Below are 17,347 nucleotides of genomic sequence, written 5' to 3'. Positions count from 1 at the left end.
CACTTTAGTAAAAATGACAACAACTTAGTACGTTTTTTCTAAGACTTATACTGTGCCGTAGTAAGGCCTTGGTAAGTTTACCAAGTTTGATCACCCTGATATGACACCTCAAGAAGTTTTTAACCGGTAAGTTTATATAAACACCTTGGCATATTTTACCAACTTAAAAGGATCGAATCGAAAAAAAAATGTATGTCGAAATAATTACCTGCCAAGATTTTGATGATTCATGGCTTGTGTTAGCATTACTGTCGATATCATTCAGGTCGTCGCCGCAAGTTAAGTCCTATTTTCTCATGGGTCGAAAATTGTGTGCACTCAAACAGTTTTTAATTTAGCTGATTTAAAAGCTACGTCAAATAAAGCTCTCAAATTGTTCAAGAAGACGTTTGCGTCTCGATTAATCGTTATATTATTTCTGGATTATATATCGCTATATTATTTCCTTGGTGTAATACATGCTCCTCTTCGCTGGTGCTGTAACTTTTTCAGCACTTCAGTAGTTGGTTCTCGTATCAGGTGGCTCCTGAAAAAAACATTAAATACAAAATCTTAAAATGCTGGAGAGTCAGAGAGTCAATATTCAACCAACCCCCCACCCTCCCCCCCCCCCCCCCCCCCCAACCCCGCCCCCTCCCAGCTTAGTGGAGGCGCATCTATTTTTGAATACAATAGAATTGTTTAACGTGAATAAAATGTAACAACAACTCATATTTTGTAAGGGGGTCATTAAAAGACACTGGGGGCCGAAACAAAATTAAAAGATCCGATATTTGACAGCTTTTTAGGAACAATTTTTTGATGTCATTTTGTATGCAGACATCTTACGTGGACGCGACTGCACTCGAAAAAGAAGCTGCTGTCACCGGCCGTTCAAATTTCTTCACGCGCTCCTCTTTTGGCTGCGGGTACTCCACCTTTCCCCTTTTCGGGCGCATAAATTCCACTCGGTTGCTGACTTGATACACGGGTGCCACAGATGTGGCTGCTTTAGCTGCCAAAAATTTACCATTCATGAAGTATATGGCTAGAATTGTTACCAAAACAACTCCGGCTACTGCACCCACGATGGCTACATATGCTTGACTCTGTGCCAAACCCAAAATCAGCGTAGCTAAAAAAATAGCTTTTCAAGTACTTGATGGTTACGATTCTAAAAACAAATAGTACTACATTTTTTCTCAAAAAAATGAGGAAATTGAGAACAGATTCATTAGATATGTAACAGTGTACTCTTTCTCAATTCGATTGTAGATACTTCTGTACGCAATAAATACTCATATATGTAATTCGAAACAAAAAATGAACAATATATCAATTAATGTCAATCATTAATATAATGAGTAATTTTTCCAAGAATTGATAATTATAGCGATGATTATTACCTTTTGAGTGTCTATAGAATATTTTGGAGGATTTGGAGAAAGTGGAAGGGCAGGACACGCCGTCATATATTGCAGAGATCTGAAAAAAGAAAAAGGTTATTAATAATATTTTCTGTACCTGTATGAATGACAATTCGTTAAAAAATGCTTCCTGAAATTTCATAACTATAGTGACGGTAACCCAGGTCGAGATCCTCGTTGCTTATGGTCAGACCATAAAAAAACGCAACGAGATCATCAATTTTTGGAAAAATTTGCGCCGGTAAGTCTTACTTGCACACTACATTATCTGCAAACGTAGTGTCAGCGCTTACATCCAATCTTAAAACCCTCCAAATTTGTAGAATTTAATTCTTAATATTCATTTTTTCTAATACTCATATATGCAAATATTTAGATATTTTCTGATGAAATAAGGTCTAGTTACAGCAGCTAAAGTTTTTTGGTTCAAGATCTGATCACACTTGTTTTTGAACGAGTGAAAAATGCACAACATTAAAACGATCAAGGCGAAAACGCACCCCCTTTGGATGATTGAGTCAAAAAGACGACAGACAAAATGAACGAGGCAGAATCTGACCATGCGCAGAAATGAACAAAAACGTAAACACATCAGGACATTATTTGAGCCAAAATTTGATCATAGCTGTTAATAGCCTGGATGGGTCTCTTCAACTGACATTTTGGCCTGGAGATGGCTGAACATAAGCAGATTTGATTGAGGAACTCGGTAATGTGCGATTCCACATAAGGTTCCGACCCCACTCATCCACAACTTTGGAATAATTATCTACCAAATGAGGAACAGATAGAAAAACCCAAAAAATCAAGTATTTTTCAAAAAAAAGTATGAACATATGGTCTACGAAAAGGTAGCCTCCAAAGCAAATAACACAGTGGAGTTAAATATGATGCACTAGATTAATGAGACAATAATATTCGGAAGGCGAGATAAGACGAACAGCAAAATCAAACAACAGCAACATACATTAATTACATCAAAATTTTAATGTCCGTTTAAAAAAAAACAAAACTTAATCACAAAGTCAACATAGCGTCAGATAAAACTGAAAATAAACAAAATAACTTGTAACTCGCCAAAAAAGATATGGGACCACTCCATACTAAGGCTTGCTAACAATGAGACAAAAGATAACAAAAACAAAAAAGTTAAAAGTTCGATTATTTTTTTAAAAACAATTAATTTCAAAGTAATGAAAACCATTAGAAATCAACTAATATATCCCATAGGTTTACGATTACCAATGCTTCTATAGTAGGGCATTACGATCTGTTCTTATTCAATTTTTTATGCGGTTAAAATGAACAACAAAAAGACAGCAAACAAAAATTCAATTGAAACTTGCCAGAAAACGCTCTCGAAGCCATAAAGCCATTTTTTGGCCCTCAAATTATGTTTGAATGCGCCTTCTTCGTACAGCCATAATCTAGTATATGTCCGACACCCATAATCTAGTATGTGATCTCTCATTAATAAGATTAGGTAACAAGTAGACGAAAAGGAAAAATGGCAAAATTAAGTAATAGTTTTTTTGAACAGAATTAATTCCAAAGTCATTAAAGTCATTAATTAAAAAAAATAATTAAATAAGTTCGTTCATTCGTCCAAAGGAAGCCCATGAGACGTGCAATTATCCAGAATATGTATTACGTCTGCAAAAAAAAACGTCAAGTATGTCAAAAATCAAAAATTTACCTGATGAAAGTAAATTTTTGATAAACCAGTAAAGTCATAACGATTTCTGACTTTACTGGTCTAAGCCCGTGTCTAAGCCAGTAAAGTCACAATGATTTGTTTAAAAATATAAAAAATTTGTGACACCAATCCCATTTGACACCTTCTCATGACATCAATACTGTCATATTTGATCTAAAATAAACGAGACTAGCTAACAAAAATACAATAAACAGAAAAAATTGCGAAGTTGTAAAGTGTTTTTTGTTTTTGAAAACAATTGTTTCAAAGTCATGAAAGCCAGCAGCCATCTACTAACAGCAAGCTATAGGCTCACTTTTTCCTGCATTAAAATGCAATGAGACTTTTTATTATACAGGAAATTTCATACGACTAAAACGACAAGTTAAAAAAAAAATTTTAATAAGGACAAAATTAAGAAAATCAGTTACATTCGTCAAGAAAGTAGTGTCAAAGCCATTAAAACCATAATTTATATCTTTAAAGATTTTAAAATGTTCAATTGTGCCTTATTTTGCACGCCAAAAATGTGATATGTGAACTGTCAATCAGTTGATACCGTGACAAAACTAGAAAGCGTGAAAAATGGGCAAAAAAATAAAAATAAAAAAAAATGTGAAAGCCAGTAGTATCAGAGCCAGAAAACCATATCTTAAGGCGTAAAACCGCAATAGATATTAAATTTTAAATTAGCAGAAATAAGACGCTGACTTTGCTGACACTAAGCTAAAAGTTGATCAAATTAAGAAAAAAGTACAGACAAAGTTCAATAAGCCACTATTTTTGTTTGAAAATCTAATTTTTTAATAGTCAAAATGACTATATGATATCGTTTCTAAAAGTCAAAACTAGGTGCTTTAATTTGGTGTTGATTAGGAAACCAATTGGATCTATCAATACTGAGATTTGATTTGAAATGTTTTGTTCTTTAACTAATATAAAAAAAAATCGTTTTTTTTTAAAAAAGACCGACTGACTACAATCCGACTTCTTTTTGGAATTTAACGGTCCAAGATTAGTCCAAAACGAGACCTGCTAATTCTGTTCGCCCTTTAGGAACACTTATAATTTCGATTTTTATAAGTAAATATAATTTGTCAGTTAAAAAATCAAAAATTAGCGCTGCGTTTTTGATAATCAACGAGTAAAGTTAGCAAAAACGGCAGAGTTTTAATTACAGAGAACTGTCAATGGAAGTTGATGTAGTAATAGCCCCTTTTTGAGTCTACAAAGACTGTTTTAGTGGACTTCGGTGTGTACGTCCGGGAAAATTAATCAAAGTGGACTAAAGAACCTTTTTTTCGTGCTGTTTTTGATGAAAAATTCTAAATTTGTAAAAATTTAGCCAAAATTTTTGACAAAAACATTTACATAATAATAGTGGACAGTATTCTTTCTTCAAAATTTTAACAACTTTTAGCAAAATTGACGAAATTTTAGAGAAGAATTCCGGAAAATGTGATTAAAAACAACGGATGTCACTCTACTTTTCTCTGAAGTTTAAACCTCAATAACTCCCTGTAAAAACGAAATTTAAAAAAATCTTTTTAATTCCATATTCTAAGCTGGACGAGCTTCCTAATGATACCAGTCTCAACTCTCTACGATGATTATATCGATCGGTCAAAATTGTCTGAACAAAAGAAAACCATTTGAGTATATAGTTCCTCTCCCTCAAGAGGGGTCGGAACAAAAAGTTAATTGATATTATGTGATACGCAAATGTATAAATGAATTTGCATACGTGGGATACAAATTCAGTACTTCAATTTACGTGATAAATGAGCTCACTGAAAATCAGAAAATGTTCAGAGTGATTAATAGTTTATGTTCAACTTTTCTCAAAAGAAAAATAGTTTTAATAATTTCAAAAGTTTGTTGAACAAATCGTAGATTTCTATTTGCTGCACCGATGCACACCAACACTACTGTTTGTTTTTCTTGTAGCCAAAAGATTGTGTTGTTTGATTGCAAACCAAGAAGTGCGAAATATTGGATACTGGGTGAAAGCTTTATACCTTTTAAAATTATTATGCGGCAAAAATATGAACAAATGTCTTTCAGACCTTAGGTGACCATATATTTAAAACAGCGGAAATGCTTAAACGTCACGAAAGAGTTCCAATAGACAGAAGGGTTGCAGGATTCAAACAGATTTTTATTAAACTATTTTAAGAAAACCGAACCTTAGTTTGTTATGAATTAGAAAATAATAATATTTGATTAACAAATTTCTTACATGTAACAACAACCAAGTGGTCAGTTTAATTTACTTGTTTCGGATTTAAAAAAAAAACATAGCAGGACAAGTCCTGACGTACAATTCAAAGAATTTTCATTGACTAAACAAAAAACTAGACCTGAAACGGACTATGAGGGAATTGGGAAAACAATTTAGAAAAAAATCCGATCCAAAGAATTGAAAAAACTGTAAAAACCAAAGTGAAATTGCCGCATGTGAACAAAAAACCACTAGCGAGAAAGCGAATTTTAGGTCAAACATTGTTTTCTCGCTCTACTTTAAAATTGGAGAAAAAAAATTTCACGCCGCAAAACAACTCGCTTTTTTGCTCCATTCCTGTTTCGGCGTGACCAAAATCACTACTCCAATTTGACTTCAAAAATCATGAAAGTGTGTGAACAGATCTTAAAAAAACATAGCCGAAAGAATTCCGGAAATGACTCGAAGTATAAAAATGCCCATACTTTTGACTAAACAACTAGAACAACTATTGTGAACCTTGAACCTCCACAAATGCCATAAAAAAATAAGGAAGAAAAGAAACGGCATTCACAAACAAATTGAACAAAAAAAACCAGGAAAACTTAATGAGTTTTTTTAATAGTACAGGGAAAATTAAAGCCGAGTAAAGTTCTTTTGCAATTAGAGCAATAAAAGAATTTTAAAAACAGAAAAACTGCAAAAAAATGAGAAAAATTGTTCAAATTTTCTCAATTTTTCTGTCAGTCTTCCTAAGAGAGCATTAAAACAAAAAAACAATCAAAAATCATTAAATTTCGTCTAAAAATCAGCAAAACTGATCAAAAACCTCCAAATTAGCATTAAACTCAAATTAACTATTTGATACCTTCAATTCCTATCAAAACAAGCCTAAAACTAATACAATATCATAATCAAACCTCATAACCATCAAAAGTTGCAAATAAAAACTGCTTTTAGAAGCCGCACGTGAACAAAAAAATTTCGCTCGCTTAGAGAAAATTTTTTCACACATCAATTTCTCGCTCTCTCAAAAACAGCGGTGTGAACAAAAACCACTCTTTTTTCGCTCCACTCTTCACTTCTGTTCAACACCAAAATCACTCCAAATTTTTTCACGCGTTCCATTTCCCGCTTCAAAAATCACTCCAATAAAATTGATTAAGAAAAGGACTTCTCCAATACTCCTCTTCGAGTAGTAAAAAAGGGAGCGCCCCAATACAATTCAAATTCCTTTAATTGTAAAAAAACTTCTCAAACCGTTACGAGTACCAGAGCACTTATTAGCTAGTTTGCGTAGCTTCCTCAAAACGAAAACGGGAAAAGAAAACAGATACGAATCGTTTGGTGTTTTTAATGTTCTAGAGAACCATAGTACCCTGAAAGTTCTCTGAAGTACTGAACTGCCCCTAAAAAATGTTTTTTCAAAAAATAGCATTGAAGACCAAATAAGGGATTTCAAAATTTAGTGCATTTGCAGCCATTTAGATTGAGTCGAAGACCCAAATATTGCAAAATTTTTCTTGAATACCTCTAATATAATTTGACTGGAGAAAATTATTGCCGTTTGAAACAATAAGAACAATTTACTAGTAGTTCTTTTACTTATTGATATGTAAGTTGGCCGTAAAAATGATTTTAAGGCCTTAAGTATTAAAATACACATATTAATATAAGAACTGGTCTTTTGCCGAAGTCCACTAAATTTATCAGGCAATCAATCTGATGACACTAAGTTTTTTATTGAGTTTTTGCGATGTCTGCTATCATCCGTTGTAATCTAAGCGGGTTAGAGTGATTTTTGAAAAGTTACAGAGTCGAAAAAAGCCAAATTTCAAGCTTATCAATCATTTTTCACTTTTAACACCTGTTTTACTTTTTTTCGAAGTATAACGCAACTTCTTCTAGCCAGAATTGGTTTGACATATCTGTAATTATTTGAGGTCTGTAAACATTCAGTGAGTTAATATTTATTGAACTTAATCTCAATTTCTCAAAGGTTCCGCTAAATGAAAAATCCTGAGAAAGTAACGAATGCACTGACAGATCCATGTTTGTTGCTATTCAATTAAACTAACTGTGCTTGATTCACTTTTCTGTTATAATTTTTTCAACGCCTCCAAATCCCGAACGAATACAGTGGTTTGTCGAATAAGTGTAAATGAGATTAAATTGATTTCAAAAGTGTATGGAGCCATGGAGCCCTATTTTTATTTTTGATTTAAGAAGACGCGGCAATTGCGGTTAATCTAAAAGACCAATTATAATTTAAATGGTAGAAGGTGATCAAAACGAAGGTCGAGAAGTTCGCTGTCCACAAATGGGAGTTTCCAGGCCGTCCCAGACATATCATGCTTACTATCGGCTAATGGGAACGCAGAGACAAATCCTATAATCGAATAGTTAAATTAGAAATAATGGTTGACAACTGTGGCGATTAACACAATTCAGTCCCTATTTATTACCCCAAATTACAGCAATTTTTCATTCATGGTCATCACCTGCATTTTATAATTTTCATGCCTTCTCATTACATCCTATCTTTACTAGCTATTTACTATGATAATTTACTTCTTTAAAAGATCAAGGGTCAACAGATCACAAATAACAATATGAAAAGTTGGGGACAAATCTAGTATAAATAGCACTTGTTAGCTTCTTGTTGTGTTCACTCATTTCATAAATAACCAAGATGTAGTTCAGCACGTGGATTGAGGTACGTAAATCTTTTCATTTTTTAAACAATTAACATTATAGTCTCATTACTCCTCCTATCATGTTAGGTGTTTGTTACGAGAAGAACATCACGAAAAAGGGATATTTTGGTCCTTCACAATGCTTTTGTGAGTGTGTCTGCCGGCATGTGATCGGTAGGCAAATAGTTCAGCTCTAATAGTCTACTTTCGACTGAATTCCGAACAAAGCGCACTTTTAATGCAAAGTGCTATGTCTTTCCGTGATTCATAGAATTTTTACTTAAAGCAATTCAAGCTTGATTGTCTACAGAGACGTTTACTGGCTGCTGGATTTCTAAATCTAATTCTCGTAATAGGTTTACTAAAAGCACTGCTTCTTTACTTGCCTCGACTACGGCAATGAGCTCAGCTTCGGCTGTTGAAGTAGATACACACTTTTGTAACTTGCTAGTTGAACTGATGGCACCTGAACTATTGTTAAGTTTAAAACAAAAACTTCTAGTACTTTTTCTATTGTCCATGTTGCCTGCCCCATCAGAGTCTGCAAATTCTGTTAACTCCAGTTTTTTCACTTTTTCTGAAAACCATCTTAAACACCCTTTTGCAGCGTTCCAATGTCGCTTTCCAGAATTTCGAAAAAAAAAGAATTTAATAATTTAGCTAAAAAATATATGATCTACATGTTAATGCCAGATAATTTAGGCATCCCACTATACCCCTATAGTGACATTGAATTTCTCTATGCTCATTGCTGCGCCTAATTCTGGTGAATCTAATTTTGACAGTTTCAGGCTAACATCTATTGGTGCTTCCAGTGTCTTCGATTCGCTCTTGTTAAACTTCTCTAGCATTTTTTCTACATAACTTTCTTGACTTAGTTTTATTTCGTTTTCTGGTTTCTCAATTATTATATTTAAGAACCAATTAAAATCTCCATAACTACTAATTTGAAATTGCTCACGAACTTTATTTTTAAAATTTTCACAAAAGTCTTTCTGAAATCCTGACATCACCATATCATCTACCCAAAGACATAGTATTCCCTCTGTACCATTTTCACCTTTCTTCATAAAAAGGCACTCATCTTAAATTGCCGCTGTGAAACCTAATTGGCCCAGAAAATTTTTAATTGTTTATTACCAATTTCTGCCGGACTGTTTTAATCCATACAAAATTTAAAGCAAACAAATTACTGAACTGCCTTGCTTGTCAAATTCTTCGAACCCTTCGGGCTGTTGCTTGAAGATTTCTTCTTCGATGTCAGCATTCAAGTATGCTCTTTTGATATCCATTTGTTTCAACTCGGTGTTTTTAAAGGCTTCGTAGCTTATCAGTACTCGAATTGTTGAGAGGCGTGTTGTTGGTGAATACGTTTTGTTAAAATCTCGACCGGGAAATTGGTTAAACCCTTTAGCTACAAATCTTACCTTATACCTTGTTATCTCCCCGCTAGAACCAAACTTAAGAGCAAAGTGCCAGCGCCTACCAATTGGTTTATTTTTTTTTCTCTACCAATTCCCAAACTTCGTTTTCCAATAATTAGTGGTATTCCAATTTTATTGCTTCGTACGAGTTTTTATCCCTAATTGCTTCATCAACTGACTTAGGTAGTAATTCTTTGTTCACAATTTCACCAAGAAAAGCTATCGGGTTTCAATCTCTATCACCATCTGACTGATGCTTGTTGACTATCTACGCCTTCATTTCTCTAACTTCAATAAGCATTTCGTTTTCAATAAAAGTTACAACAGAGACTTTCTAACTTTAAAGATCCCTTTGTCATTTGGAATACTTACCAGCTAAGTTGTACTATTGTCTGAAGACCCCAAGAACATTCTTTTTTAAGAAGTTCGATCAATCTTACCTCGAAAATTTTTTGTTTCAGCATGAACGAGAGCCGAACAACAAACACTTTGATAGATTCTGAGTTATGTTTCTGCTTGTAACTTGCCCCAAAAAGTGTCTTTTGAATACCCGAATGGAAAGAAAAATTTTTAATCTCACTTGCCATATTAAGTGCATAAGGCCAATACTCTTTTTCCAAACCTGACTGCTCTAAAAGATATCTAGCCTTTGGGGTGACTGTCCCCCAATGCGGTGCCGAGAACTCAATTCTAACACCTTTTTGTCTAGATAATTGTTTTATGTCATTTGAGACATATTCCCTTGCACCGTCACAAACTAAGGTTCCTGGTTGTCCTATGTCTGTAAAGAACTGTTCAACTTTTTCAATGGCCTCGTCCCTTGGCCTCAAAAAGCAACATTTCTGATATCTGCTAAGACTATCCACGAACCCTATTGCATACATGTGGCCATCGACCGCTTCCGGTTGGATTGGCCCCATAAAATGTCAGTATGGACAATTTCTAAGTCTTCGCTTGCTCTTGTTCCTGAGTATTTTGGTACTGGAAGTTTCTTTGATTTACTTGTTACTAGCTGGCATGATTAACAGTTTGTTAAGTTTTGCTCGCTAAGTTTTAGTCCTACTGCGTGATCTTTTAGTTTGTAAATATCCTCAATATTATTATGGCCCAAACGCTTATGCCACAAACTAAGGGGATCTCCATTTGCTAAGTTGCACTGCTCTGATGTTGTTTAATAGTCAATGTTGTTCTAGATAAACAAACTGTCTCTTTCCTCAAAAGGGAAAATTGTTCCGTTCTTAGTTCGTATTTTTAAAGTCCTACCAAAGAAGACCCCATTGCCTGTTGCTCTAAGTTTTGAAACTGATACCAGATTCCTTGTATTGTTGGGAACGAGCAACGCATTACTTATTCTTATTTTTTTTTCTGAACACCAGGAATCCAAAACTCTGACTTCAACTGTTCCTTTCCCACTAATTGAACTTTTACTGCTGTTTGCATTAGTGATGGTACCAGAATACTCCTTGTCTAAATCTATCAATAAACTTTCTCGTTAATCATATGACTGGTAGCACCTGAGTCCAAAACTAGCTCATTTGCGAAGTTGTTTTTGTGAAGTTTGAAAGAAAGAAAAGGTCTCTTCTTCTCCTTCTAAATTCTGCTCCTCAATTAATTTTTGCAAGCCTTTCTGATTGGTTCTCCGGCTTTGACTTACAAACTTTTTCTCAGATTTTTGTTTTTTTCTACAAAACTTAGCTATCTGGCAGTTGAAATATTTCCGTTTTTATTAAAGAATACGCTCTCTGTTTTTGTTTTTACATTTTCATTATCGAAGTTTACCAGGTCTCATTTAATTTCCTCTAGAATTTTCTCGTCTTTGCTGTACTTCACGAGTGTTGCATAATTTTCATTTTCCTACGGAAGTCCTTCTAGGATTATTGAGACAAACATTTTTCATTGATTCCTTAATTCACTAGTGTTAAATTGTTTTGCATATCATCTGTCCTGGTGAGATAATCTATTATACTCTTTCTTGAAATCTTCCTAAGACTCGTTAATTGTGCTATCAATATATGTAGCTGAGGTCTATCGAAACTTTTGAAGCGCTTACACAGTACATCCCAAGATCTAGTGCTATCACCCTTATGTGGTCTAAGAAAAAAAACTGATGTAGTGTCGCACCACAAACTGATGAACTAACTCGCACCACAAAGTCTTCATCTTCTCTTCTAATTCTTCCCGACCTTTTTCTATAGCTTGCCTGCGTTGCACGTCCGAAGAGGAATTTCTAACAGCTTGCACATAATCTAGATAGGTAGCTTCTCCACTTAGAAATTTGCCAAGTTTTAAAGTGTACATACGGGCCTCAAACCGTTCAGCAAATTACAAGAAATCATCTTCACGCCCGCTGAATATCAATCTTTCTTGTTTGTGAGCTCATTGTTAGGCCTGCCTTAGTTACGTTTAATTTCCGTTTGTCTCAAACTAACACTTAACTTTAATTGTTCCCTACTGAACCAAAGACTTATGCTGCCCCAAAAACCCTGTCCTTTATTTTTCTAAGCTAGTACTGCTCAAGGTAAAAATTTATTCATAAAAAGTGTCGGGCTGTGAAAAAATCTTGTTTGGACTTATATCAAAACTCCTTTCCTTTCTACAACGTTTTTGAATCTGTTGCATGTTGGTGGCTTTGTTATATGACGACGAAGCGGTGATTCTTTATGTTTGTGTGTCAAAAAATGCTTTATAGCACCAGGTTAGCACTTGTTGTGTTATGGTAGCACTTGCTAGAGAAACAAAAAAATAAGCAAAAAGAGTTTGGTCGACAAAATTAATATAGAAGTTGGTGTTCTGTTTAAGTTCTGTAGTATCCTTGACAAAATCAAAAAGAGGGCATTGACATTGAGCCAGGGTTTTTCTGCCGCGATTAAGCACGATGAGGATACCAACACACTCCGAGGATAATGCACTCGAACCCTACTCCTAGTCCTATTTAAGAAATGTTTTACCACCAACTTATATGTCTTTCGACCAAACTGGTATCTTACAGAAGCACAGCTTACACACAATTGGAAATGAAATAGATGTTTAAGCTGAGAAGTTCTCAGGTATACTAAACAATCTTGGTTCCTCGACCGCTCTGTCACTCAATTAAACCTCCGCGCTCCCTAAGGATCCCCACAAAAAGCTCCTACGCCTCACAAGCAGAAACCACTGCTTAGCTGCACTTACTTACCACTCCAAGATTAAAATCCCCCAAACAGGTACACGAAATCTTGACTCCACAGATGAAGTCCCCCAACCAGCTACACAAGCTTCCGACTCCACAATTGAAATCCCCCAACCAGCTACACACGCTTCCAACTCCCGAACTGAAGTTCCCCAATCAACTACACAAGCTTCTCATGAATTGCTATTATTGCTCCTTCACTTGGCCACTTCTTGACTACAAGGCTTGTCTCTCCTTGTCACCTCTGTCTTCCACCCCCCCCCCCCCCCCCGTGAATTCAGCGATCCTCTACTGTAGCAAAGAGGCGCAGCAACAATGTTTTTTATATACAAGATGGGGGTTGATTACTTAACTTAGAAAAGCTCTGGGCCCATAGCCTATCGGCTAATGGGAACGCAGAGTCAATTCTTGTAATCGAATAGTTAATTTAGATTTAATTGTTGACAACTGTGACGATTAACACAAAATTCATTCCCTATATATTACCCCAAATTACCGCACTTTTACATTCATGGTGATCACCAGAAATTTATAACTTTCATGACTTCTGATGACATCCAATCTTTACTAGATATTTACTATGATAATATGCTTCTTTAAAAGATCAAGGGTCAATACATCACACATAACAATATGAAAAGTTGTGGACAAATCTAGTATAAATAGCACGTGTTAGCTTCTTGTTGTATTCACTCATTTCGTAAATAACCAAGATGTAAATCAGCACGTGGATTGAGGTACGTATATCTTTTCATGATTTAAACAATTAAAATTATAATTTCAATAGTTATGTCCAAACTGTTCCAAGCAAATGATCCCTATGTCATGTTCATTAAAGGCTTTTGTTTTTAGTAGATTTTTGCCAGTTTTCATATTAAAAAGAATCAAAATCAAACAACTTTGAAATTGAGGAATTTGTCTGAAATTTGTTTTTTTTGCAAATTAATTACACTGATCCTGTCGCGAACAACGCCCCTAACAAGTCCTCTTCATATTGTTTGCACACCAACCTCATTGACTGAAATCCAACCCATTGACTATTACGCTCAATTTCAGTCGGTCTGTTTTTTTGGTCGAAAAATTTATCATTAGCAGCGCTGATTTTTCACACAGTAATCAAAGAAAAACAAATTCTTAAATAACGTAAGACAAACTTCTGTGAAAACTTCCCGGAAGCAAGTATACAACATATTAAAATTTGCTCAATCATGTCAAATCACAACTCAGGAAGAATTGATTATCACAACTGACCATAAAAACAACTTGTTTGACTATTCCAAATATGGAGGTTCAATTTAATGAGCAAAAAAATTTGAAATTATCCATTTCTTGTATTTTTGGTAACATAATTTGCTCGGTTTTTCAAAAACTTTGTCTTCATATACCTCGTGAAACAAAACGTAAGGTGTAATAAGATTCTCGATTTAAAGATCCCCCGACTCTGAGTTCTATGTGCCATAATCCTCCAAGAACTATATTCTCACTTATATTTGGTAATCTCTATTACACTGACAATTGATATCGCCTTTACGAGCGTACTGTCTTGAGTCTCAGAGCATATCAGCGCTGAAACAGCACATTTGAATTGTAAAAATTTAATTCAGTTCTGACACATTGCATCTCCAGTATATTTTAAGCACGTTTATGTGCAGTTCTTCTTTATTATGATTATATTGAGGTCATGGAGTTAGCCCAGGCTAAACTTATCCTGTACTGTCTGAAAATTACTCGTACCCCAAAATTAAGTCTGAACAGAGTAATGTCATACTTTTGTATTTTATAACTGGTAAATACTTATACACACTATTTTTATATAAGCTGGTTTTTAAGCAATTACCCTAAAGCCCATTTAGCTTAGTGGTTACGCCTTGCTACGCAAATTAAATATTACAAGTTCACGCGCTGAAGTTCGAATATAAAGCAAACCTTGATGGCGGGAGTTAAGCTGAGCATATTAATTTTCATGGAGTAAATTTTATTCAAAAATCAAGACTGGCCCGTATCAGTATAGAAAATCAAAAATCAGTATAAAGACATTCTGTTTTTTTTAGGATGGCCAGTACTCGAGTACTGGCCATCCTATAAAACAGAATGTCTCTATACTGATTCAGCGCTGATTTACTCTGTCACCAACCTCCGGGGTACGACTAAGTAAGTCAGTAGAGGGCAAAAACGTTGACATGAGGAAAATAAGACCAACGCACTTCACAGAGGTTTTATGAGTGAGTGATAGAACTACAATTAATTGACTAAATTTCAGCTACTTTCTGGTTTTAGCTGCTCGCTGTTGAGAGACACGTAAGGCGCTACATAACAATGCAAAGTATCGGGGGTCTTAAATGTCACTGAGGTGAGGGGAGGGGATGGTTCTTATCCTTACTATCAGACTATCCATTGGAAAGCTCAAGTTAATTCACGTTTCGTTTTCTCTGTTTGTTCATGATTCAGAAATGAAATGACCAAAGTGTGAACTGAAACGTTTTTATACTAAACCTCAAAAGAGTAGAACTCGTTTTCATCCAAACTATCGAACTGTGCTATGTAGTTCGGACTCTGGACATTCAAATCAGTGGGGTAGAAGTAGAACTTGGAAGCGTCCAATGGATCAATGCGCGTGAACACTCCTCCCGCACTCGTGGGGTGAGAGATCAACTCTCTGTTGATTAGGAGCTGAAGTCGAGATACGATGCCAGATGGGATAGAGACGGTTGCCACAAAAATCGAATCTGCTGTTTGGTCGTTCCTCATTAGGTTTGGAGTCGCAGGCGCTAGAAATGTAATATTTTCGGGATCTTTTCCGTTTGTGCCCCCCCCCCCAGCTTTGTGGGTGCAGATTATTTGCTCCCCCAGCCACACGTGCAATAATTTTACATAATGATTTACTATGTAATGGCACGTGCTCTGTAACTGGGAGGTGCTTACCGTACGGGGGGGCACAAACGGAAAAGATCCCATTTTCGTTCAGGGTGCAGCTGATCCCTCAAAGATATAATTTTAAGTGTTTCATAGTAAAGTTTCCGGCTCTATCTCACGGCTAATTGGACATATAACTCCCCCCCCTCGCACGTTAGAGGGCACGTCCTATTATTTTACATTGCAATGTACTATATAACAACACATAATTTGTAAGCGGGGGTCAAAAACTCTTGGAGGGGGTGGGTGCAAGTTTTTGGTTGTCAATGCACTCCAAGATTTGCTATTAACGGATATTTTTCCTTTGTGCCCCCAAATAACTCAGAAAGTCAGCACCCTAATCGATGAGTGATATGGAAATGGAACAAAAAAAACGATCAACGAAATGTCGCTCCAGATTTGATTTTATTTTTGGCGGGAAATTTTCGAAAGCGCCAGATTTAATTGTAGTGTTACTGACTTACCTTTTCTTCCTCTCACCATTTTGTAAGTTTTATTTTGCTCATCCCGGTCAATTGGTACAAGTTTTTTTAACTCTTTTCGCTCAATACTTATTTTATCTCAGCGTAAAAAGAGGAATTCTTTGCCTGGTTCATTTAATAAATAAAAAAACTGTTTAAGGAACATATATTACAAAGGATCATAACTAACATTATCTAAATATTTATCTAAATTTGTTAAATGCACTACGAAAGCGGTACATCGTGGACCTCTATGGATCGTTTCCGGGTGCTTTTTGATACTGGCAATCAATTTCATTTCATTTTTTCCTTCGACTTTCTGAAAACAAACCCACCTGTGCATGCGTGTAGAGTTGTCTGAACAGATGTGTCACTCAACAGTTCCCTAACTGGAGTCTCGCCTGTGACGTCACACTCCATATATGACGTCACATTCACTGTCAATTCATACTCCGCACTCGTGTTCAAATTCATGTAGCTGATAAAAAGAACAGCCCTTGTTAATACGTGGGTCAAAACTCTGAAAAAGAGCCAGGAAATAACCGGACTGAGAGCACATTGACCTAAGGATCAAAATTGGAATAAATTGAACATCAGTTTTAACCCGACAAAAATATATTGAGTATTATTACAGTTTGTTCGAAAAAATGCATAACAAAAAAGCGCTTAGAGTCTTTGGATTTGAGAAGGCCTAGGAACCCTAATAGTAACGTTTTTTTTTTCAATAAATTCTTAGGAAATCAAGAACATTTTTATCGCACCAAACGGAGCCGCCACAGTTTATTGATGATGACTATTGCCTCGAAGGATGTCAAATAATAGCTGCCCAGTATGTACGCAAATAACTGTAATTTCATACAGTTAGAACAAGTATTAATTTCAATAGCAGTTGTGATGGATAAGTGGAAAAAACAACGAAAAAAAAAATCAAAGGAAAGGAAAAGAAGGAAAAGAGTCCCTCAAAAACTGACGGTAACTATGGTATAAGGAAGGTTACAGAAATTTAACGCCCTAAAACCTTATCCCTTGTTTTTTCTGTCATTTAATTCTGCTGGGTGACTAAAACAGCAGTCAAATTCTGCAGCTATTTGAAATGGAAATTGTAATAAAGCGTAAACACATCGTGGCAGGACAAAGTCTACGATACAATCGAGTGAACAAAATACCGATCAAGACAAGCATCGCCCATTTCAGGGTTCTGAACAAAGTGTATCAAAAGCATGAACAAAGAAAAAACTTTTAAAAATAGTTAAAATGTTCTCCGTCGAGGAAAAAAACGAACTGTTTGGTGAAGTTTTGGAAAGAACACAAAAGAACTTTTGAGCACAAAACAATAACGTCTTATGGCCAACATAAAATTA

At 35.3% G+C, this 17,347-nt stretch overlaps 1 protein-coding gene across 1 annotated transcript; it reads right to left on the bottom strand.

Moving 5' to 3' along the window:
- Positions 1-308: 308 nt before the first annotated feature.
- On the bottom strand, positions 309-16,486 carry LOC142356489 (uncharacterized). The gene is made up of 5 exons (XM_075408384.1): positions 16,322-16,486; positions 15,106-15,380; positions 1,386-1,464; positions 829-1,114; positions 309-526 (listed from the first exon to the last, which is right to left on the bottom strand). Exons 1-5 carry the CDS (start codon positions 16,458-16,460, stop codon positions 439-441), a joined length of 867 nt encoding a protein of 288 aa, XP_075264499.1. The 5' UTR covers positions 16,461-16,486; the 3' UTR covers positions 309-438.
- Positions 16,487-17,347: the final 861 nt, after the last annotated feature.

The sequence above is a fragment of the Convolutriloba macropyga genome, unplaced genomic scaffold (genome assembly GCF_964194025.1).
Source record: "Convolutriloba macropyga unplaced genomic scaffold, txConMacr16.3 SCAFFOLD_3755, whole genome shotgun sequence".
Taxonomy (NCBI): domain Eukaryota; kingdom Metazoa; phylum Xenacoelomorpha; order Acoela; family Convolutidae; genus Convolutriloba; species Convolutriloba macropyga.
Note: the sequence above shows the minus strand (reverse complement) of the source record. Positions and strands in the feature narration are given on the sequence as shown.